Source organism: Hylobates moloch, unplaced genomic scaffold (assembly GCF_009828535.3).
Source record: "Hylobates moloch isolate HMO894 unplaced genomic scaffold, HMol_V3 SCAFFOLD_15, whole genome shotgun sequence".
In the NCBI taxonomy this organism is placed as follows: domain Eukaryota; kingdom Metazoa; phylum Chordata; class Mammalia; order Primates; family Hylobatidae; genus Hylobates; species Hylobates moloch.
In genome coordinates this window covers 6,956,659-6,980,876 of record NW_026652290.1, presented here as the reverse complement: position 1 = coordinate 6,980,876, position 24,218 = coordinate 6,956,659, and the positions used below count along the sequence as shown (strand labels likewise).

Sequence of the window (24,218 nt, the reverse complement as noted above, 5' to 3'; positions counted from 1 at the left end):
ACAGAGGCAGCTCCCTAAGCCCTCCTGAGGACTTTGTTTTCTAAGAACCTGAAACACTACAGACTGAGTTTTTAAGAGAATAAAGTATGTGGAAGAGACTGACGGGTCTGCGGAAGGCTCCCAGACTCCCAGATGGCGTCTAAGCATTGGCATCCGGCTGAAAGGATCTTTTGATCTACTCTCAACGTGCTGGAGCCTCAGGGTCTGCTAGATCCCCGGCTTTTTTCAGCTTTGATCTGTGCAGCTTTGCCCTTCATGGGGCCTGGGTAGGGGCTGCCTAGGGGCCCGCTGGTGAGGATTCCACCTCCATCAGTGATGTCTGCCCATGCCCTGTCTGCCTGCCAGGCTAGACCCACTCCTAGGGAAGTGCTCTGTGCCCCGAGTTCCTACGCAGGCCCAGGGTCCGGAGGGAGCTCTGAGGAGATTAGAAATGGGGCTGGCTGGGCATGGTGGCTCCTGCCTGGAATCCCAGCACTCTGAGAGGCCAAAGCAGGAGGAACCACTTGAGCCCTGGAGTTCAAGATCAGCCTGGGCAACAAAGTGGGCCCGTCTCTTAAAAAAAAAAAAAAAAAAAATTAGGCAGGTGCGGGAGAGTGGTGCCTGCCTGTGGTCCCAGCTCCATGGGGGGCTGAAGTGCTGAAGTGGGGGGATCGCTTGAACCCAGGAGGTCGAGGCAGTAGTGAGCTGTGTTCCCACCGCTGCACTCCAGCCTGGGTAACAGAATAAGACCCTGTCTTAAAAAAAAAAAAAGAAAAAAAAGGAAATGTGGGTTCCCAGGGAAGGTCCTGGATCTGGCCCAGATCACAGCCGAGGGCAGCGCAGCTGCGTGGTTCTCACTCCTGCCCCGAATCACAGCCGATTCTCATCAGAAAGTCGGTGGCAAAGGCACATCGCTCGCCTGGACCCCACGGGGAGCTGCAGGGGTAGGAAGCCCTCCACTGGTGCAGGCCTGTTCTCTAACCTGCATTTTTCTCGTCTCCCAGAACAGTGGGACCAGAGGGAGCGCACTGAACCATCCACACTGGGTGGCTCTGAGGACCCTGGGGCTGGGGCTGCAAATGCTGTGTCCAATCTCAGCCTGACGGAGGCAGGGGGTCGGCGGGGATGGGGAGAGCACAGGCTAGAGCCCAAGGCTGGCTGGGACAGCAGGCCCACGCGGAGGGGCTGGGCGTCCCTATTTCCCCCATCCTGGCCCCCACCCCCCAGCCGTCTGGGAAAGATGCGCCCAGGAGGCCGGCGGGGAGCTCGCTGTGCTGAGAGTGGGGGCCTAACTGAGCCAATAGAATATGACAAAGTTTGGAGCCCAAGGCCACTGCAAGGTCACCACACGGAAGCCACAGACATTGGTCCCTGCCGGAGGGCATGTGCCAGGCCCCACCTCCTGCAGGACATGGCCCTGGGCAGCGATTGCCACGAACTACCCAATGACACCACCAGCACCTCTCCAGCCAGCAAAGGCAAGTCACCAGACAAGTCCAAAAGTGGAGGACCCTGAGAAGGTCCTGCGTCATGTGTGGGGCAGCTGTTGGGCGGGCAGGGCGCTGGCCTCAGAATGCAGAGGCCTGGGCTCTGTCTCCTCACAGACAGCCGACCCTCAGAGGCTCCTAAGCAAGGCCGCAGGGGTGAGACCGGTGGCTTTTGTAATTTTTAAATTGTATTATTATTTTGAGACAGGGTCTTGCTCTGTCTTCCGGGCTGGAATGCAGTGGTGCGATGGTAGCTCACTACAACCTCCACCTCTGGGCTCAAGCAATCCTCCCACCTCAGCCTCCTGAGAAGCTGGGACTACAGACGCGCGCCACCATGCCTGGCTAATTTTTAACTTTTTTTTGTCAAGATGGGGGTCTCCCTATGTTGCCCAGGCTGATCTCGAACTCCTGAGGCTCAAGAGATCCTCTCGCCTCAGCCTCCCAAAGTGCTGGGATTACAGGTGTGGGCCACGGTGCCCGGCCAACCGGCAACTTCACCAACGACTTGAACATGAAGCAGAAGGATTCCGAGAAGAAACGGAGCCGTCACAAAGCGCGTTTCGACCAGTTGGGCAACTCCAGACCCAGAGCCGGGCAGACAGCACCTGTTCTGTCTTCTCGCGTCAGCTGTTTCTCTGTGTCTTCGGAAGGTGGGCCCTTCTGGAATCGGGTCCAGCCGTGGGCGCTTGGGCCTCCACTGATGAGTATGGACAGTGGCCAGGGGTGCTCACCCCTCCTGTCATTCCAAGGCCCCCTTCCCAGGGCCCAAAGCTGGGGCATGACAAGGTGGCAGTGGGATTGGGGAGTCTCTTGACCAACTGCAAGTGGCTTTTGACACCCCCAATCCCAGCTGAGTTGTCAGACCAGGCAGACTGCGTGGCCGGGAAACTGGCCCCTGGCGCTGTGGAGTGGTGCTGGGGCTGAGCACCACTGCCCCACTGGCACTGCCACCCGGGGTCTCTGCCCTCCAAGGGACGTGGTCCCTGACAGAGGCCGTGCCAGCCTCATCTTTGAGCCTTCACCCCTTCCCAGCCTCACCAGGCGAGGGCAGTTCAGCCCCCTCAGCTCAGAGGGACCTGGGGGAGTGGGGGGGTCTAGAGTCCTCCCAGAAACAGCATCTCAGAAGGGAGGAGGATGGAGGCAGAAGGCAAGGTGGCGGCCAGGGCCAACCCAGAGCGTCTCCATCCAGTCCTCAAACTTCAGGAGCATTTTTCTACAGAAACTTCCAGAATTTGTGCCAAATAACAACAACAGAAAGGCAGTGAGAGAAGACAGATCCATGATCTGCCTGTGGCCTGGCTGCCCATGGGCCAGGATGCCTGCTGTGACCACCAGGGAGACACAGGGACCAATGTCCTTTGTGAAGGAGGCAGGCACTGGCTTCACAGAGCCGCCCTCCTAGGAACTTGGGGATGGGAGAGTGGTGGGAAGCAGGACCCGCCCAGACACAGGTGCAGGCGATTGGAAGGTGTGGGCAAGGGCCCCCTATGAGGGCAGAGGACCTGCTCCTGGACAGCCTGGCACATCCAAAATATACACCGGGCACCAGGGAAGTGGCCCACTCAACCTGTGAGGAAACGGGCTCAGACCTGGACTCCAGAGTCCCACTGGAATTGGAGCCATAGTGGCCCTATGGTCCCCCGGAGTGAGCATGAGCTCAAACCTGGATCCAGCAGCCCTCCAGGTCTGCAGATCCACACTTGGGATGGAGCCAGTGTCTTGGGTCCACGTTGTGGGGCTTGGGGGACAGAAGAGGCAAGGTCAGACTAACAGCACAGCCCGGTCCCCAGTGGGCCCAACACCTGGCTCCAGTGCCTATGGAGCTCCCCGGGGTTCTCCCCAGGACCCCGACCGCCAGTCCCCACGAGGCTGTCATCCTTACCAGCCCCAAAAGCACACACACCCGAAGGAGCCCAAGCTGGCACCGCAGTCAGGCGGGAAAGGCCCGGGCTGCAGCTGCTTGCTGGGGTCACCCTTTGACTATAATTGAAGCGCCCAGCAGGGCAGGAGAGGACCACACAGAAGGTCAGGGCCAGAGCCATACCCAACAGTGAGAGGAGCCCCGGGCACAGCCAGCCAGAGCCCACAAGCTTCCAGGAGGGGAGAAGGACACCATGAACCCAAGGAGGAGACCCAGTAGAGAAGGCCCAGCACCCAGAGCACGAGGCAGGCTCGGTGGACCCCTGGCCCCGCCATGCAGCCGGGCCCTCCCCACCCAGGCTGCATGACTGAGGCCAGAGGGCCCTGTGGAACCACTGGAGAGGCCAGTGACCGCACAAGAACGCCAGGCAACTTACTAACTCTAGTCAGGCGGCTCAGAATCTGGCCACTTCCACATTGGCGCTGCAAGGAAACACAAGGCTCAGTTGGAGGCAGCATGGGGTCTGAGGACTCGGGGATGCAGAGGAGGGGGGACCACGGGCAAGCTGCCAGGAGACCCAGAACCCTGGAGCACTCGGAGTCGGCACACAGCTGGGGCTCTGGCTCTCCCTGGATGAGACCTGCAGAGCCTGCCTCACTTGCGGGCCTGGAGGGAGCCAGGAGCCTGCCTCGGCTGCAGACAGCCAGCCCCCCGCAGAGCCCGGGCAGAGTGAGTGACTGTCACTGGGGCCAGCACTGTGTGCAAGCCCAGGTTATCTAGCAGGCGACTGGGTGCCGAGAAAATACCTGGCAGAAGCTGGCACACAGCGGGGCCCCCACGGCAAAGACGCACGCTGGGAACCGGAAGGAGGTCCATACCCAACTCGTGCAATAAATAAAACTTTTATTCAAACAAGTAACTGCAGTACAGGGCACAATTCAGATTTTTTAAAAAAGGAAAGGAAACAGGAAAAAAATATGTTCAGCACTTTACATCTTCATACAAGTGTTGCTGTTTTGTGTCTACATTCATCCATTGAGCATGGAATCCCCTGGATTTGAAATCTTTAGCGGAGCGGGAACGCCGGCGCGGAAGGGTCTCTACACAGGGCCCGGTCCGCCCTTGCGTTCTCCTTAATGTCAAACGGTCCGCATCTTGAGCTGCTTCCCACACAAACACTACCAGCCACGTCCCAGGCCACGGGGAGGTGTGCGGGAGGCTTTTGCTAAACCACATCAGATAAAGGAGCGCCGCAGCTTCCCAGGGGCTCCCACCTGCGGGCAGGCTGAGCCGGGCTGTGCCCTGCACTCAATTCCCCAGAGTTCAGTGTGGGAAGAGACAATACCAGTAGCCACTGAGTCCACTGTGTTTGTTTCTAAAGTCACCAAGACACACAAAAAGACGAGAGCGTTTAGGAAGAACCAGGCAGGAACCGCCTGTTTGCCCCAGGTGGGGGGCGTGGGTGCGGCGTGCCCAGAGCTGCCCTCCCCCGGCTGGGCCTGGCCCGCACACCCTGCTCGGAGCAGCCAGGTAGCTCGGAGCAGCCAGGTAGCTCGGGGCAGCCTCGATGCCCTCACAAGGCTGGTCAAAGGAATGTGGGGGTGGGGTGGTCTCTGGAGGTCTTTGGAATGTCCGTGTGCGGCCAGCTGGGCAGCACCTGCCCCGACCTTGCTCCCGCCGGTGCCGAACGAGAGGCGAGGCCACCCTGCCGCGCTGCTCTATGTACACCTGGCCCGCAGCGTCCGGAGGGAGAAGCCCTCAGGTGCCCGGGCCCGGCCTCCCTCACAGGAGCGGCCGGCTTCCTCAGGAGGCCCCTCGAGCTTGGCACGAGCCCCCTTTCTCTGTGCAGCCCTACACAGGGGCCGGGGGAGCAGGGACCCCAGCACCTTCCCTGTACGGACAGAGGCCATCGCGCTGGGGAAGTCGGATGCGAGAAACAGCGCACACCGAGTCCATGCAGATCGGTTTTTGTTTTTCAGGAAAAAAAAAAAAAGTCCTTTTTCCTGTTTTTCATTTTTTTTTTTTTTTTTTTTTTTGATTTTTCTTTTTCTTCAAACTTTAGACCTGGCTCACGGCGAGCCTTAGAAAAGCAGTGAGTGCCGCAGACACTGCAGGGTGGGGCCGAGGGTGCCCCGCACGGCCCAGCAGGTCCTGCCTGGCAGTTTCTGCTCAAAAGGCTGGGACACACAGGGTGGGGAGCGTAAACACGGGGCGGGGTGGGGGGCGGATGGAGCAGCACCATGGACCCTGGGGGATCACAGAGTCTGGGGTCACCAACCAAAAGGCAAGGGGCAGGTGGAAAAGAAAAACAACCCAAGAACAAACCAGCGAGAGCTGAGGAGGAAAACGGACGAGACCAGGGGGAAGGCGCGGAAGCTCTTCAGAGCAGCGGCTGCCCGGGGTCAGCGTCCTCACACTGTGGACACCAGCGTGCCGCTGCCACTGCGAAACAAAGCACAGGACGGCTGCCTGGCTGCACGACGCTGCCCAGCTACAGGCGGCGAGTCTGCCCGCACCGAGCAATGCCCCTTTCAGCAGCTCCCGTTGGCCTCCTGACCCTCCAGGAAGGCCCAGGACAAGGGTGGAGCACAGGCTGGGGGCAGAGGAGGCTGCAGCCCCAGCCATGGATGCCAGCCTCAGCCACCCTCCCCAACCTTGCCCTTGCCTGACAGGGATGGATGGGGCCGGCCAGATGCGATGAAAGAGGGGCAGGACCCAGGGGGGTTCCCGTGTCACTCGGAGAGAGCAGGAGACCCTAGGGGACGTCCCCAGCTCTGGCAGGGGTGAAGGGCCAGGCTGGGCCCTAAAGGAAGAAGAGGTGGCCCCAGGTCCTAGGAGAGGGACCTGCCCCATCCGGCCTCTTCACACCCACCCACGGTCCCAAAGACAGGTCTGAAAGCCCCTTACCTGCTCATGGACCGTGCTCCATAGTCATCCAGGCCCTGGGGGCAGAGGTGGAAACATGTCAGGCCGGGTGACGGGGCCTGTGGTCACCCCCACCCAGTGCCTGTACACACCCACAGATGGTGACCCTGCCTGGGCAGGGTTCAAACCGTGTTCTTTTGGAAGGCTCCCCATCTCCTGGCCGCAGCACTCAGAGACCTGCCTAGAGCCCTGGTCCCAGTGGTAATGACTGCCCAAGTTAATGGGGATACCTCCTCCAGCCAGCTGCCACCTGAATTTGTGTGCTTGTTGCACACTCCCAAACAGATGCAAGACCTGACACCCCCCCTGCCCGCCCCCAGGGCACCTGCAGCACCTCACCCATGCCTGGGCGGGCCCCTGGGACCCCTCCCGTCTGGCTCGTGGGACCCAGGCCCAGACTCCGACCCCAGCTGCAGTTTCCTGGAAACTTGTCACATGTACCATCCCGGCCCCCTGGGAGGGTGACACTGCCTGGGAGGAGCGCCCAGGTGTGGCGCTGGGGCTGGCTGTGCCCTTTATCTGCCAGCATGGCCTGGCCCAGGGCCTAGGACAGGTGCAGACCCCTCCTTGGCTCTCCCAGCACTGAACCCACCCCAGAGGCTGACCTGTGGAACACCCGTGGCCCAGAGCCCAAACCTCTCCAGGTCACCTCCTGCGGCCTCAGCTCAGGCTGTCAATCTGGGGGCCCCTCACTTGTGGATCAATAGCTGAGTAGTCACCCAGGCTACATGTTATCTTGGAAAAAGGTGGGTTCTCTTTTTCTCTCTACCCACTGCCTGAGGCCCAGCCCTGGAGACCAGCCCCGGGAACAAAGCTGCTAGCCCTGCCAACATCCCACAAACTGGACCTCCGGCTGAGGAGCCCCAGACAGACAGGAGTCTCCAACCCTCCAACCCCAGGAACCTCCCTGGATGGCGCGGGCTGGCACCCGGCAAGTTGCGATGCACACTCACACCCTGCCCCAGCCTAGACACCAGGACCGCCATGATCCCGGGCTTCCGAGGACCCACACGGGGCCTAGGACCCAGGCCCTGATCCTCCATCTCTGGCCTCCCGGCACCAGATGGCCCAAATCCAGGGTCACACTGACTGGAAGGGTCAGCCACATGCCAGGCTGAGCAGCAAGCACTCTCATCGCATGGATGTGACTGAGGGAGCCCCGTGGTTCTCACGAAGAGATCCTGAGGCCCTGGCTCTCCCAGAAGGCGGCGGTGTCCAGGCCCACGTCGAGGCCAGCCACTTCCCAGCCCAGACGCTGCCCCCTTGGGCTGCCCCCAGCCCCAGCGTGCTGACACAGGGAGCCTGCTGGGGCGAGGCGGGCAGCCTGTGGCTGAAGCAGGAGTGTGTACACATTCCCAAATCATGCAGCCTTCACCCCAGGCCTGTCCAAAGAGACCCAGACCCCCAGGCACCTGGCCCCTCAGCGGAGGCTCCAACGTGGGACTGCAGGCTGAGCCCACTGTTCCACCTGCGGGCCCCTCCCAGCCCCAGCCCCAGCCCCAGCCCCACCCACTGACCTGGGAGAAGGCGGGCACGGCCACACTGTAGGGCCTCTGCTTGAAGCCGCTGGCCGTCTGGGCAGGGAAGGCCCGGGAGGCGGCGCCGTAATCGGGGGGCGGGATGGCCAGGTCGTCCTTGTCCAGGAGGTTGCCCGTGCTGCTGCTCTTCCCTTGCTGCAGGCTGTAGGGACAAGGACTCAGAGGCGGCCCAGCGGGCCAGACGCCCCCAACACCCCACAACCCTGTGGCTCCCTGGACTGCCCACCCTCACCTACCCCATGCCACATGCGGGGAGGCTGCTCTCAGGCCAAGGCTGCAGCCCTGGGGACCATGGGCCGGGCCAGTCTGGCCTCCCTCCCTCCTCCTGACTTGAAGCTGAGCCGGGAGGACTCCAGAGGGGCTGGGCTGCCACAGCAACCCCCGACCCTCCCAGTAGCCATGTACCCCGCTTTCAGCTGCGATTCTCTGAAGTCTGGGAGAAGCTGGAGGACCTGGGACAGCCAGGTCCTTGCACACCTGGCCCCCAGGGGCTGCCCCCATAGCACCTGCTGCCTGCACTGGTGTCCCCAGGGCTCTCGGGCCCCACCGCACAGGGCACCACCATGCCTCCACCCTGAAGGCCTCAAGTGTCCAGCTCTCAGGGCCACTGGGGATGGCCCTGCGGTAGCAGACAAGGAGCTGGAAGCCTAGTCGAGCAATCCAAGCCCAGGGACCTGGTGTCATCACAGCCCCTCTCCCAAGCTGGGATCTTACACTCCCGTTGGGCCCAGCGCTCACCTCATGTGCAGCCTGTCACTGCCGTCGCTGTCCAAGACCCGGGTGTAGGAGAAGGGAAACCAGCCCCGCCTGGAAGAGAGGCCCCAGGTAAGAGCCATGCTCAGCCCAGAGGCTCCCCATCCCCCATCGACCACCATCCAAGCACAAGTCCCTCTAGCTCCCCAACATGGCTGCGAGGCTGTCTCTGGAGGAACAGACAGTGCTCCAGGGAGACCAAGACTGCGGCCCGCTCCCACTGTGTGCTCAGCCTCAAGGGCAAGGTGGACCGGGCTGTCCTCAACCTGGTGGGAGCTGCCGGCCCCACCAGACCCAATTGCAAGGCCTCAGAGCCCAGGCAGAGCAGTTGCTCCTGCCTCACAGCCCCAGTGCCATGCTAAGCCACGGATGGCACCCAGATTGGAGTGGCCACTGGAACAAAGATGGAGCAGCCTCCTGGGAGACCCCCTGCCCTCGGCCCCCTCCCCAGAGTGGTGGCTGCAAGGCCAAGCTTAGGAAGGCACAAATGTCAGGGCCTTTTCCCATCTTGCCAAGAGACACACCCGCAGCCCCCAGGTCCAGCAAGGGTGGCACCCTGGCCCAGCCTCTCTGCAACAGCATTCAGTAAACTGGGGAGGTGTGGCCCATCTGACTCCATAGGTGACTTCTAGAACTCCAAACTGGGAGAGCCCATCTGGCATGTGGCAGAGCTGAAAGCCACAGAAAGCCTGCGGTCTCAGGATGGCCAAGCCCTGCTCTGCACCTGCGAACTGTGGGAAATGACGCCCACCACAGGGCTTCGGCTGGACGTGCTGAGTGTGTACACGTGTGGGACACCACCCTGCGCCAATCTGAGTGGCACAGGGAGGTGATGGAGCAAGGAGGTCACTAGACTGTAGGGAAAGACCCCTGCCGTGGGGGGAGACCCCTCCCGTGGGGGGAGACCCCTGCCGTGGGGGGAAGACAACCACCATGGGGAGGAGACCCCAGCCGTAGGGAACGACCCCTGCCGTGGGGGGAGATCCCTGCCATTGGGGGAGACCCCTGCCGTTGGGGGAGACCCCTGCCGTTGGGGGAGACCCCTGACGTGGGGGGAGATCCCTGACGTGGGGGGAGATCCCTGCCATTGGGGGAGACCACCCCTGTAGGGGAAGACCCCTGCAGGGACGTGGTTGGGGTGAAGACCCCTGCCAGGGGAGAAGACGCCTGTTGGTGGCAAAGACACCAGGTCACGCTTGCTCTCACTGCCCAGGTCTTCTACGGCGAGGACCCGCAGCCTGCAGAGTCACTCTAAACACAAGGTCCCAGTGCATCTGAGTGTCGCTGCCCCACACACTTGCTGCAGGCAGCAGCTGCCTGGAGCCCACCCCCGAGGGACACTCACATCTTGGTCTTCTCACTCTCTCCGTAGTGCCAGCCGTCGCGGGCCTCAGGCACCAGCAGGGTAATGAGGTCGCCCTCCTTGAAGCTCAGAAGAGTGCTGTTGTCCCCAGCAGCGTGGGAGAAGATGGCCTTCACCCGCATGCGGCCGTTGCGCTCCAGGCCGGCCGCCATGGAGCTCGAGCGAGGCAGAGTCTTGTTCTCGGCTGCTGGGACAAGGGACAGGTAAGGGGACTGCCCCTGGCTGGCGGGGCAGCAAAGCCCAGAGAGCCTGGTTGAGGTGCTGAGAGCACAGCCGCCTGCACCCCAGGTGGGCAAGTGGGCTAAGCTCCCCGGAGCAGCAGCTGCCTGCTCCCAAGTGGCTCCCGCCTGCATGGGCCTAACCCTGTACCCCACTCACGCCCCCACTGAGCACCAGAGGCTTGACAGGAGGGAGCTGGATGCTGGGCAGGCACACGTGTACATGCATGTAGGCACACATGGTCACACACTTGTGAGCCTCAGGGTCTCCCAGGCCCCTATTCAGGGATGTGACGTGACTGTAGGGTCTGGGGAGGCACGTCCAGGGACCCCAGCCCAACACCCCAGCGGAGCCCTTACTGGTGGCATAGCTGTTTTTTGGGGTCACGCTCTTGCGCACGGGGAGTGTGTTGGAGTAGGAGTCACTGAGCTTGCTCTGAGACTGTGGAGGAGACAGGGATTTGGGCTGGGCAGCCTTGCGGTCAGCCCACGGGCTGTAGTCCTCGCTGTCTGGGCCTGCGACGCCGTTCATGATGGGTGTGCTCTCCTGGGCAGACATCCGCTGCAGGGAAGGGGGCAGAGCAGGCTGTTGCTGGAGCCCACCCTTGGCAAGGCCAGGGGGAAACAAAACCCTCCACCCCCCTTAGCAGGGGCCCTTGGGCTCTGCACCCTGGCTGCCCCCCGCCCTGACAACAAGCTGCCCTCCCATCCACACCCGTGAAGCTTTCCAGAGGCCAGACTCACCCCCACAAACGGTGCCAGCTCAGGGGGCACCGGCAGGGGCTTGGCCCCCGGAATGGGGTCCGAAATGACCAGGTTGGACTTGGAGGCCGACAGGGTGCTAGGGAGGGTGGCGCCATTGCTGGCCACCTGCTGCATCAGCTGCACGGCGCGCTCCGGGATCTTGCTGGGGTCGGCACAGGCCTGTTGCCACAGCGGCAGCTTCTGCGCCAGCAGTTCCTTGCCCTGAAGTGGAGGAAGCAGGAAGGGAGGGGTCATGGCTGGCTCAGGCTCCTGCAGCCGGGCACAGCCCTGAGGGCCCTCCCTGAGCACCCACTGGGACTGGAGGCTGCTCTTCACCAGGCAGTGCCTCTCAGAGAGACAGGCCACCCATGAGCCTCTGACCCCAACCCACAGAAAGGGCTGCTGGAAAGGGGCCTGGGATGCGACCACAAGCCGTGCAGTCGGGGGACCTCCAGGGATGAGAGCAAACCCAGGCCCAACCCCAGTGAGGCCCATCAGGGCCTGGAGGAAGGAGGAATGGACAGGGGCGCACAAGGTGAAACGCCGGTGAGCAAACCCCAAAGTGCTAGGAAGGCGTCCCGGGTGGCCGGGGGAGAGGGCAGTGCTGCCCAGTGGGGGTCAGGCCTGGCTGCTGAGGGCAGGAAGGCAGCCCCGTCGGATACACTGAGGCACACTGCTCCATCCACTGCCCTTGGGCCCGAAAGCCCGCTCTCCCTCGGGCATACTCTGCAGCCTGCTGGGCACAGACCAGCTGAGCACAGTGGGGACAGAGGAGGAGGAAGCCACAGGCATGGAGAAAGGTGCTGGGATTGGGGGCCAGCCACGCCTAGGTCCTGGGAGCTAATGAAGTAGCCCCTGCCCCTCCTGGCCACTTGGCCTAAGCAGGCTGCAGGGCCTGGATTCCCGGGACCCCCAGACCCTTAAGCCATGGGCCAGAACTGCTGTGTCTCTGGCACCTCTGGGGGCCTCTCCGGCTTTCACTGCTCCCCCCACTCATCCCCGTTCCCTTCTACACGTGGCTGGGCACCCACGTTGGGGACCATGGAGGGTGCCCAGAAGGACGACAGCCCTTTTGAGCAAGTCCTCCCCACGTCACCCTCACCCCTCTGCTGCTGGCTTGGACCAGGGGTCAGCAAACCACAGCCCGAGGGCTGGCCGCCTGTTTTGTAAACAAAGTTTTATTGGAACACAGCTGTGCATCTATTTGTGAGTCATTCATTCCTGGCTGCCCTCACATTGCAGTAACAGAGCTGGAAACTGCATGGCCCACAGAGCCAAAAGCACAAACTTTGTGGCCATTTAGAACGTCTGCCGAGCCCTGACTTAGATCAGTGGTAGAGGAGTGAGTCTTGGGTGGCGCGGAGAGGCCAGCAGGGACCAGGACTAGGGGAGATGGCCGGGGGACACCGACCTCACAACAGCACGGCCCTGACGCAGCGGCCACAAGCCAGCGTCACACCCCCACCCTGAGAGCCCCAAGGGAGGCCCAAACCCAAGCACCAGGGAGCTACTACGAACTGCCCCGGGAGGAGGCTGCCCTCACACCCTGGCCCCCAGCCCACAGGCTTGTCCAAGTGGGTCTGTGGGACACGGGCCTCTTCCACACACGCCCGGGGGCCTACGAGCCCAGGACCTCAGCTGTTGCCACCGCACGGGCACATCCCGCAACCCCTCCTGGGAGACAACGGCACCTGTGGCAAGCAGCCCGGCTTCCCCACCCTCCACCCCTGCAGGCAGCACCCCAGCCACTGACAGCCCCGCTCTTGCTCCCTGGCCCTGTCACAGGGCCTGGCCCCCGCCAGAGGGCGAAGACGCCCGTCACTGTACTGGGTCTAGCAAGTGGGAGGCCTGTGCTCCACAGCGCTCCCTGCCTGGCAGCTAGGGCAGCACAGCCTGTCACCTGTGAGTCCTCCAGTGGCGAGGTTGCCTCCAGGGGTCACAGGTGCTGCTGCTGTCCTTGCCTGCACCTGCCCACAGCGCCCAGCAGGCCCAGGCCGGCAGGAGGGGCCTCTCCAGGGAGGGAAGAGCACTTGTCTCCTGGCTGTCCCCAGGCTGTGAGGACTGGAGCACTGGTTCCATATCACGTGTGTGTGTGTGTGTGTGTGTGTGTGCACGCACGCACACATACATGAGCGTGGTGGGTGGGGGGAACAAGTGTCAAGGTATAGCCCATGGATTCCTGGGACTCTTTATTTTAGAAAGACATGACCAGGGCCTCCCCGGTGGGCTTGGTTCCTGAACTACATCTTCTAAACTCTTGAAATGTTCCAGAATGTTCCAGGGGACACATCTGATCCCATCCCAACTCCTACCCCTGGACTATGGGTGAACAGGGGCCTGCTGGCCCTGCCTGTTCCCTGTGGGGAGTCTGGCCCCTGGGCCTTGCCTGCTCTGGGGGCTAAGTCAGCCTCCTAGGAGGGGATCCCCTTGCTCGCATGGGGGCTCAGGACATCCGTGGAGGGGGCTGCTGCAGCCCATCCATGAGGAGCTCGCTCCTGCTTCAGCAGGGCCAGGCTTGGTCCTGGGACATGGCGGATCCCAGGGCGGGATTCCCCGACAAGGAACGACCAGGCTGGGGATGCTGGGAACACAGGGCCGCAGGCCTGCGCCGGGGGACGCCTAGCGGGAAACACAGGGCCAAGAGTCTACCGGCCCAAGGAGGGGCCCTCAACAGACGACGGGCAGAGGGGTCTCTCAGAGGTCACGAGGGCAGCAGCATGTGGCCACCACCCAAGGCCCCACCTGGGACCCCAGTGGCTCAGGGGTGCAGGCAGAGGTGGTAGAGGCGCAGGTCACCAAGAGCCTGGGAGCCAGGGGAGGACCCTGTGACCAGGTGTGAGTCCCAGGGAGGCCCCTCTGGAGCAGCGTGGGAGGGACTGGGGGGCTACCTGAGAGCCAGGCAGGGTCCCTGGCTGCCCAGGAAGCAAAAAGATAGGGCAGGTTCGGGTTGGGTGAGGGGTGGCAGGTCCACGTAGGACAGCCGAGCTGTGGCAGCTGCTGGACCTAGGACCGGTGTCACGGTTGTCTTGGGTGGCCTAGGGGCCCAGTGGCACAGTGGTCTTGGGGGGCTGGGGACCCAGGCTTGGGGCTGGGAGTCCTCAGCACCTCGGGTGAGCAGAGCCATGAGCCCAGAGGCTGTACCCCAGGACTGTGGATAGAGGGGCCACAGGAGGAGCAAGTGAAGACACAGAGGCCACCCACCAGGCACCCCACCGGGACTCCTGCACCCAGCACGGAGCATGACCATCCCCTGCCTGGCGTCAGCCTGCACCTCCCCAGGACACGGCTGTGGCAGAAGAGCCAAGAACATTCTAGAAGAATGTTCTAGAAGGCCTTGAAAGCCCATCAGACTCTCCCTGGTTGCAGGTGGTAATTTCTAATGCGAGTCTTCAAAATGCCTGCACCCTGTGACCTGGCAATTCTCCTAGAACTTCATCCCCAAGAAAACCCGAAATAAACGAGAGTTCGAGCCTGGACACCGCCCTGGTGTGTTCACGGGGCTGGGGCTGGGGCAGGGGCCTGGGTCATCTCTGCCAGCGAGGCCCAGCGCCGGCACAGCGCAGCCCCCAGCTGCCTCACCTTGGAGTGGTAGGCCGCGGAGTTCTTGGCCACGGCGCACTGCTTCTCCACCAGGAAGCAGAAACGCCTGCGCTCCTCTGTCAGTGCGGTCTTGTAGCCATCGGACACGTAATTCTCCAGCTCGCCCTGCTTGTTGCTGATGGCGTCGATGTACTGTGGAGGGAAAGGGAGAAAGGCTCAGCCAGCGGCGGAAGGATGCCTGTCAGGACCGGTTTGGGGCAGCCCCACGGACTCAGTCAAAGGACATGTCTCATTCGTGCAGAGCAGCTGGAAACAAAACAGCATCTGTGGCCACTCAGGAGACAACCGCACCCCCAGGAGGCTTCAGCTGCCCTGGGACCACTCAGGAGACGCCCGATGGCCACATCCCCGGAAGGCTTCACTGCCCCAGGACCACTCTTGGTGAGTGGAGGGTGCTGCCTCCAGCGGGATGCTCTGGCAGGGGGCCGGCCTCATCTCCTCAGGGCTCCCGCTGTGGGGTGGGGTCGTGTGCACCTCCCTGTGGCCAAGGCACAGAAGCCTGGGTGTGGATACGCCCCAGCTCCATGGGCCCCAGGACAGCTTCTTGGTCTTCCCCTATTGCCTGGAGAACTCTCACGTGTGCCTCTGCCTCCAGGGCCCCTCCATCTCAGCCATCTCAGCCCCAGCACGAAAGGCAGGAGGGCTGGAGTCCAGGACACTGGCCAAGGACCCCAGCGAAGCCCTCTCCTGCAGAGGGGACTCCAGGCGCATGTCATCTCCTCTCCCACCCGGCTTGGGCTCTGAATGACCGGGAGCAGGACGCTAAGACATCTGGCCGACTGGTTTCTGGATGAGCGCACACCAAGGGAGAACGTGAGAAGGAAGTAAGTTCACGGGGAGGATCAGACAAGAGGTCACTGAACGGAGACTAGGAGCCCAGAAAGCAAGACCAGCGTCCACGGGGACAGCAAGGTCAGATCCACAGGCCACGCCTTTCGGAACAGGGTGTGCCCAGGTGAGGGGCCAGCACAGAACCAGGAATGAGGAGTAGGCCTGATTGCTGCCCTTCCACCTTGGAGCTGCTTGAGTGCCCACCTGGGTGTCCCCGTGGGATGGGGGGACACGGAGAATGCGTCCCGGACAAACGCGGAAGCTTTGGAAACCCCCTCAGCCCTGGCAGGTGCTCTTGGGCACAGGAAAGACAGGTAGTCAAGTCAGACCCTAGAACCAGGGGCAGCCAACAGGCAGTCCCCACCCTGACCCGGTGGTCAGCCCCTCTGCAGCCCTTGCAGCTGTGGCCCTGGCTCTCACCATGGTGACTGTCAGGTCTTGGCCACTCTGTGCTTCTTGGTGGACACACAGTCCTCCCAGAAAGGGTTCCAGCCAAAACGACAGAAACTCCTCCAGCCAAAATGATTTCTCCAAAAGGAAAACTGAGTCTCAACCTGATAGAACCTCCAGATCCAGCTACTGATTCTGAACACACCAGGACGGGGGGTACCAGAGCTTCAGTTTGGGAAGATGGAAAGTTCTGGAGATGGATGGCGATGATCACACAACCACATGAATGCACTAATGCCGCTGAACTGTGCACTTAAAAATAGTTACCGTGGTCAACTGTATTAGTTACGTGTATTTTATCACAATTTAAAAAACTCTTTAAAAGAAGTAGTGCAAGCAAAACCAGACCAAGAGACTGTAGCTGAGCCCAGGCCTCTCCAACGTGAGCCTCAGGAGGAAACTGGAGAGGGGGAGTTTGGGGGATAGAGTGGGGAAGAAGCTGAGGGCGGCCGCTGCCTCCCAGGCCCCGGACCGTGCTCCCATCCTGGGCAGAGGCGCCTCCCAGCCTGCCCATGGGTACAGGGCTTGCTGTATGACTCACCTGGCCAACAGGGCTGTGCGTGGAAGTGACAGGCCCAAACCCCAGGGCTCTCTGCCTCTGTCCCTCCGGGAGAAGCATGCCTCCCCATCCCCCGCCGGCCCCTCCATGACCCCAGCTGGCAGATCATGTGCCTGAGGTCTGGGGCAGTGCGTGACACCACAGCCCTATGGCACAGATGACACTCGGCACCCGGGGTTCCCGATTCCAGAACCCCAGCCCGACAGTGGGAGGGCTCGACTGGGACCCTGGATGTCAACCACTCTCTGGTTTTGTAGGCTGGAAACTTTCCGTCCCAAAACGCTGATGAGGCTGTGGGTGGCTGGTGAGGGCGAGGGAGGAGCACCCAAGGCACAGACCCTGTCCCCAGGGACACCCCCAGGCCCCTCCTGGGTGGCCGCAGGGGGCTAGCTGCTTTAGCAGGGAGCCAGCTTCTCCTCTGCCAGGAAGGTCTTTCCAGCTCTCCTGTCTCGCCTCTCCTCCTGTGCCTACCTGCCTTCGGCTGAGCCCCTACCGGCCTAAGGCAGACCCTCCACAGCAGGACTCAGACCCCCCGTCCACCGGGATCGCCCGTCAAGGAGTGGTCAGTTCAGAATCGGCTCTTAAGAAGATGCGGCTTCCGCAAGGGGGCGGCCTCCCCCGCCTGACTCAGCCTCTCGCCGCCCCGCCTACAGCTCTGACTCAGCGTGGGTGGGCAGCGCCGGGCCGGGTGGGTGGCGGGGAGGGGAGCGGAGCAGCCTGTTCCCTCGCTGCCTACCCCCGCAAGCCTCCACTACAGGGGTGAGAACCAGCCTGGTGGGGTGTGGGTCAGTCCCAGCGCTACCACCGGCTCTGCCTGCTGGCCAGTGTGAGCAGACCATGCTGTCCCCAAGACCAGAGCCTGCCCAGCCACATCCCCCAACACGGAGCCTGGCGCTCCCCTGCCCTTGCAGCTCACCTTGCTTTCCCACACTAAACCCCACCTGCCCCTCAAAACAACGGGCTTGCTACTCCTATCCCCAATAGGCTTGACCCTCCAGAGGCGCTGCAGGGCCTGGCCACAGGGTCACCCAAAGGGGACCTGAGATGGCATTTGGGAAGTGAGAAGTTTGATCACAGGTGAGAGGCCCTGCAAGGCAGCCTTAAGCAGACTTTCCAGCAAGCTCTGCTCCACGCTGAGGCCTCTGCCGCCAACCCCTCCTCTCCTTTCTCCTTCTCCTCCTCCTTCTCCATTTTCTCCTCCTCCTCCACCTCCTTCTCCTCCTCCACTTTCTCCTCCTCCTCCTCCACTTTCTCCTCCTCCTCCTCCACTTTCTCCTCCTCCTCCTCCACTTTCTCCTCCTCCTCTACTTTCTCCTCCTTCTCCTCCTCCACTTTCTCCTCCTCCTCCACAGCTGGAGCACAAAGTACTTTTCCTCTGGTTACGCAACATGCACCTACCAGGGCTTCCTGCTCCTGCTCCTGCTCCCAAGAACCTCCAGTAACCTCTAAAGCTCCTTCTCCAGGAAGGGGCGGAGTGGGGCAGCCAGATTCGGGGGTACCCTGGGGCCTGGGTAGGGCATGATGGCCGTGGCCAGGACGCCACGCTGCAGCCATGGAGGAGGACACCTGAGCCTGCTGTGCTGCAGCCTCAGCCTGGCTGCTGGACTCCTTTCCCGACCTTCAAGATCAAAGGGACTGGGTGGGGAGGGCGTGCTCCGTGAAACAGGTGGGCTTGTGCACAGAGGGGCCTGGAGATGAGCACCCACCCATGCCCCTGCAACACCACTCAGAGCAACACCCAGGCCTGTTCCAAGGCTGCCTGCAGGGTCCTGCCCGCTCCTCCTCCAGGGAATGCCAGGGATGCTGGGGTGCGCCTCCAGGTTCTGAGTGGCCTGTGATGGAGGTGCCTGCTTTGGACCCCGACCTCATGCACAGCAGAGAGCTATTTGATGCCCAGAACCCCTTAAGTGGGGCAGCCTCAGGAATGTATGTGAGGTTCCATGGAGAAACTCCCAACGCACCCCATCATGAGGATTCTGTGCCCTCCCTGGGGACTTTTCTAGCGGTGGCCGGCCCGATGAGCATGGTGGGCAGAGAGCTCAGGGCCAGAGAGCACTCAGCAGGAGATCCGACGCCCGGCAAAAGAAACTGAGGCACTGAGAGAAGGCAGGCCCGGGGGGCTGCCCAGAGCCACGGCCTCTGCGCGGGTTGCTGTCTAAACAGGACTCGGGGGAAGAGAAGGTGCTGCTTGGAGCGGTCACCCCAGGACAGCAGTGTAAACTAGGCTGCAGGGCCCCCTGGGTCTCCTCACCCTGAGAACGGCACCTTCCAAACTGAGGCCCCAGGAGCCGCTCCGGCTGCCCACCCTACAGGCGGTTTCTGGGTTTCCAGGCTACAGTACTTTCTCACGCTCATGCTTGGTCCCCCGGGGGAGAGTACAGCCAGGGCCACTGGCCTCATTAGCCGGGTACGGCAGCCTCCCTGGCCGGAGAGAAAGTTGGCGTTTTATTTTTAAGGCTTCCACTTACTCAAAGGAGCCCTGTAAATGGCTGGGAGTGGCACACAGGTCACAAGAGAAACCCACGGGAAGTCGGGGGAGACACAGAAAGTACGGCTGCACGGTGCTCTGGCAGAGCCCCTCCAAATCCTGGGGACAGGGAGGAGCGATGTTCCCAGAGCTGCAAGGCAGCTCCCGAGGGACATCCTGAGGGACAGGAGGAGCTGACACCTCCTGCCTCGGAGCCCCTACATGAGCATCCGGCTATGGCGGAGCCTGAGTCAGCGCGTGACAGGCGGCTGCCACTCTGTCTAGGAACGACAGCTGCCTCTCCTCACCTCCTTTTCCAGGACACTAACTCCTCATACAGAGAGGCCACGACAGTGCAGGGCAGATCCTGGAAATCTAGGCCAGGCAGGAGCTTCACCACACAAGGGGCCGGTGCGGGGACGGGGAGGAGAGGAGGTGGCAGCCAGCGCTGCAGGGCCCGGCCAACTCTGACCTGCTGTTGGACGGGGATGACCTATATGGGGCACGTCCGAGCTGTGTGGAAAGTGCAGAGGACAGAGCACGGTCTGGTCTGCACCTCCAACCTGGCAGCCGGCCATTACAACGGCCCTGAGCCTGCCCCATGGGCAGGCAGTCCCAGCGGCTGGCCCCCTCCAGTCCCCGCCCGCCGCTGAGCCACCGGCTGCGTGCTTAGCTGGGTGCCATGGTGACGGCACTATGGAAACACCCAGCTGAAAGCATTTAAGACCCACAAAATGCTCCCACTTAGTCACCCTGGGCTGAACAGCCCCGTGATCAGAGAAGACAAAAGTGATCAGAACACATCTCTCCTCTCCGCAGCATGCAGTGACTCAGAGTGGGGGAGGGGCATTCCAGAAAAAACCAAGGCGGCTTTGGTTTACCTCATCCGCCAAGGCTGCTGCAGCTTTCCCACGTTCCTTAAAAATTGCATGCGGCGCCCCCAGGTCCCCTGCAGCATATGAATGAGAACGTAATTCTTGGCCTTCAGCTGTCACCATGGGTAACACTTACTCGAAAGGATGCGGCTGCGGACCGGTCAGCTGTGGTGTGTGGGGTGAGAATCAGGTGCCCCAAGTAGCACATGGTCACTGGCCACCTGCAGGCTGCAGCCAGTGGCTGCTCCAAAACCCACTGACCAGGCCTCCTAGGCTGATGGGCACGGTACCCAGGCAGAGAAGGGAGGGCGGCGTGGCAGGTGGTTAAGGAGACGGGAGGACCCTTAAATCTCAGGCTGAACACACGTGCTCTGAGCAAGACCCGGGCTGGGCTGAGCAGAGGGTGAGCCGCACCCTCTGGCCCCAGTGGCAGGTGGAAGAGCTGGTCATTCCACTCCCCGAGGAAGGCATTACAGGAAGATCCTCAGGAAGGGAACAGTGCCACTTTGGCAGGATCAGGGATCCATGAGCCCTGAGGGTCCCCATTTTCCTGGGAAAAAGGCCCAGAGCTTTCAGCAGATTGGCAAGGGGTGCCCAGGAACAACAGGTCCCAACAGACCCACAGCTTGGTATTGCGATGGACAGTCTGGTGAGCACATGCCCGCGGGCACAGGAGACAGCAGGCTGCTTCTGTCCACGCTGGTGGGCTAGATGCACAAACAGGCTGGAGGACCGCAGACCAAGCTGTCCCCAAGACCCAGCAAAGGGGTGGCCAGATACAGGAGAAGTGGGGGCTAAGATGCCCGAGTGGCCCAGCCCTGAGGCTTGGGGAAGCAGAGTGCCCGACCCCTGGCTGCCCCGGTCCCGGGGACACTGAGGGTCCCTGCAGATGCAGAAGGCCTGAGAAGGCTCCGTGGCTCCTGACGCTCCTGCTTTTCCTGGTGAGGACCCCTCAGTGATGTTACTCCAGAGAAACAGCGCCACACGGCTGTCCTCACGGGGGGGCTGTCCACAGACAGCCTTTGGCCTGAAGAGCTTTGCGAAAACGAGGATGGGCTTCACCTCCCCTGCACGTCGCCAGACTCCACGCTGGCGATCACTGGCCCTGGTATTATCTTCTCTGAAGATCTGAACGAGGGTGCTTTGTCTCTGCTGTGTTAATTATACACCCCTTTAAATAGCACGCATCTCTCCCCTTTCTCAGACCTCAATCCAGGCTATAGGCCTGGCACACCCAGAGACAGGGGGCAGTCGGAGGGGGGATCCTGGGGGCACCAATGCCCCCCACCGGCCCCCTGCATTACAGTGAGCAGAGCACCAGTGCCACTTCCCAGGACCCCCACGATGATCCTGCAGGTGCTACAGAGCCCCCATGGTCTCTGGGAGGCAGTACCCCCAGGAATGCAGGGCCATCTCTCCCTCCTCACTCACGACCGGCCAGCGAGGGCTGCACCTGCCTCACCTGCCTCCTCCATCATCTCAGAAAGGGAACAGGGGAAGGTGACCCAGCAGAAACCCTGGCTCTCCTTGTAGCCCCAGGCATCTCTGTCCAGAAAAGCCCCAGGAGGTGGTGAGTGGACAGGGCAGTGCTGCCCCCCTCTGCAGCAGCAGTTTCAGGCCGCTGAGGAAGCCTCCAGAGCTGGCTGAGCAGGGTCGTCCCAGGGCCAGCGGGTCAAGCCCATGCCCAGTGCGATTCTGAGCAGGGGCCTGGCCTGCCCCACACCACTCCCAGCCTGAGCACCGACTTTTGAGGCCCCAACACTGCTCGGGTCTCGGCTGCCCCAGCCTCAGTGCACACGGGTTAGGAAGGACAAGTTGCATCCAGTGGGCTGGGGCTCCCTCCCCACACTCAGGTCCTCGTGCCCACAGCCCAGCCCAGGCAGTGGGTGGGCCACTCCCCTCCCACCCTGGGTTAAAGATGCAGGATGGGGCATGTGGACACGTCCCCTGGGCCCTGCTCCCTGCCCCCGAGGGGTGGGCACAGGCTGGGCTCTGCTCTCGGCCCCATTCCGGGCCCTGTGGACACGGCCACACCCCGCTGTTCTAAGGAGGAGCTGGACCAGGCTGTGACCACGCCTGGCAGACACACTGATAAACCCACAGAGAAGGTGTCCTCTGCCCCAGTGTGTCCACCATGCCTCGTGTGGTGTGGAGAATATTCCCTCCACGCGGATGGGCACGTCTGTCAGCATCTGGCCCAGCAAACGTGACAATGACCACAGTCCTGGGGAGTGAAGGTGCCGCTGCCCAAGGCCGCCAGGGCGGTGCTCCAGGCCGTGCCCCCTTACATAAAGCTCTCCCGTCCTAGTTAACAAAACGCCCCAAATGCTTCCTAACTCCAGTGCCCTGACCTATAACTAAAATTACTTCTTTTCATGGAAATCCCAAAACACCATCTCAATTACAAGCAGTTCCTGAACAACGGGAGGCCCCCCGGCCCAGCCCCGCTCAAGGGCACCCTGGCAGGCAGGCAGAGAAACCCACTCTGCCTGCCTCTCTGGGGCAGGGCCTGGCCAACCTCAAGCCCACCCCTCCCTGCAGCGCCACCTCTGCCCCCAGGGCCTGTGTGGTGTATCCCTGGTTCAGCTCAGGCTGCAGGCCTGGCCACTGCCACATGATGAGTCTGGCAGGGCGCGTCGGGGGCCTCGGCCTCATGGGCACCCGGGAGCATAAAGCTGCCCCTCACACGTGCCGTGGGCCCAGCCTTGCTGCCTGGCAGCCTCACAGCTCCCAGGAGCCTGGGGCTCTGCACACATGCAGCTCAGGTGGGGTGCAGCTGGCGCCAGGTTTCTGAGCCCACCAGGGACCCCAGCAATCACTTTGAGACACCCAGCTCTTGGGTCGCCAAGGGAACCCACATCTGACAATGACACAGCACACTACACCCCCAAAGACCAGAGTCAGGCACCAGTCACCACCTCCCCTTCATCAGTGGCAGCTGAGGTGGGGGGCCCTGTGGACGGGGGCACTCGTCCAGCCCACGGAGCTCCCTAAAACAGCCTCCACCCACATGCACTGCCCACTCGGCTGCACCACCGGCCAGGCCCCGGCCAGCTCTAGGCTGCCAGGTGAGGGACATGCAGGGCCAGAGACCCCGGGGGCACTAAAGAGTCTCCAAGAAGAGTCTCCAAGGGAAAGGCCTCTGTGGCAGGGGCAGCTTGGGAACCGCAGGGAGGCCTCTGCTTCTCTCTACACACACCCCTGGCTGGACACTGGCTTCAGGCCACCCTTCCATGGGGTCACTTCCACTTCCAGCAGTCCAGCTGCCCCCTCCTGCCCGCTCAAGAAAGCAGCCCCAGGAGCCCGAATGGGCCAGACTCCTGCCCCGCACCCCAACGGCGTGTGGACACATCTGCCTCTCTCAGGGTCTTCAGGACAGGGGACAACTGCTACGGTCGCCAGTGACCCCACAGGGCACACACTGGAGGCAGCTGGAAGAGCTGGGGGCAGACAGGTCCAGGGACCGAGGCAGGGATCTCCAGGGTGGCACCATGAACTATACTCTCTGGGTAGACACCCCCGGGCTGCCCCCAGCGTAGGGTGCAACTACTGGGCCGGTCTGTAGAACAGCTGGGAAGCAACCAACTGCTTTAGGAATGGAGAGGCCAGTGAAGAGGCCTCTACTTCCCCCAAGAGTACTTCCAACAGGCTCTTTCCCTGCGACCACCAGGACCCTCGGTGACATCCTAGGCCCCAGGACAGTAGCCCCTGCAAGGCAAGCTAGGAGTGAGGGACAGCTAGGAGGCCTGTGGGGTGGGGCGGGGCCACATAAGTGGGGGTGGGGTGCACTGGAGGGGCGGGGCCTCCTGCACCAAGGGGTGGGTCCACACAAGTGGGGGTGGGGCCACACAAGTGGGGGTGGGGCCACATGAATGAGGGCGGGGTAGAGTGCACTGGAGGGGCGGGGCTGCACATGAGTAGGTGGGGCCAGCCAGCCCAGTTCCCCAGCCCAGGGTGCTTCCTCTCTTCAGAAGTGGAGAGGACACGCAACAGCTGGGCCCCCAGCGGCCACACCCTAAAGTAGAAGTCCAACAGAGCCCGCTGGCCGGGTTTGCAAAGGCAATGGGAACCAGCAGGAACAGCCCTGGGTGGCAAGGGGCCTGGAGCAGTGGGGCCAGCAGCACATCCCAGCCAGACAGCCCGGCACTCACCCCAGGACTCACCCCAGGATGGTGGCCGCAGCCTCCCCGCAGCTGGGAGGGCGTACACAGCCACATACCAAGTGCCCCACCCCTTCAAACTCAGATGGGGCTGGGGATGCTGACGGCTCCCAGGCCTGGCCTCCTGGCCTTCCAGGCCACTGAGGAGCAGAAAGCACACCAGGGTGTGGCTCCCTCTATTTCCCACCCCAAAATGTTGTTTTGAAATCACTTAGCACTTACTAGTTATCCACTGCCTGACCAGCTTGTGCTTGGGACCAAGTGGGACGCAGGAGAAATGAGACCTAGCCCTAGAGGGAACTTGGTGACTTGGGAAAAATCACAAAAATAAAACATCTGTGTGATTAAGAGTTGCAGCCCCGTCTCCCGTTAACAGAGGAAGGAGGTGGATGGGGAGGAGCAGAG

General features: G+C 62.1%; 1 protein-coding gene across 3 annotated transcripts in view; it reads right to left on the bottom strand.

Annotated features, from left to right (window-relative positions):
- Positions 1 to 24,218, bottom strand: part of BAIAP2 (BAR/IMD domain containing adaptor protein 2) — an 81,793-nt gene that overhangs the window by 2,644 nt on the left and 54,931 nt on the right. For 2 of the 3 annotated variants that reach the window (XM_032178231.2, XM_032178227.2), the window contains exons 7-13: positions 14,451 to 14,603; positions 10,872 to 11,093; positions 10,488 to 10,689; positions 9,892 to 10,093; positions 8,532 to 8,600; positions 7,773 to 7,935; positions 6,238 to 6,272 (exon numbers count right to left, since the gene is read on the bottom strand). In XM_032178231.2, the coding sequence (XP_032034122.1) occupies positions 6,238 to 6,272; positions 7,773 to 7,935; positions 8,532 to 8,600; positions 9,892 to 10,093; positions 10,488 to 10,689; positions 10,872 to 11,093; positions 14,451 to 14,603 (1,046 nt within the window). Of the gene's footprint in view, positions 1 to 4,216; positions 5,773 to 6,237; positions 6,273 to 7,772; positions 7,936 to 8,531; positions 8,601 to 9,891; positions 10,094 to 10,487; positions 10,690 to 10,871; positions 11,094 to 14,450; positions 14,604 to 24,218 lie in introns of those variants that run through there. The other variant, XM_032178229.2, reaches the window with a different exon arrangement.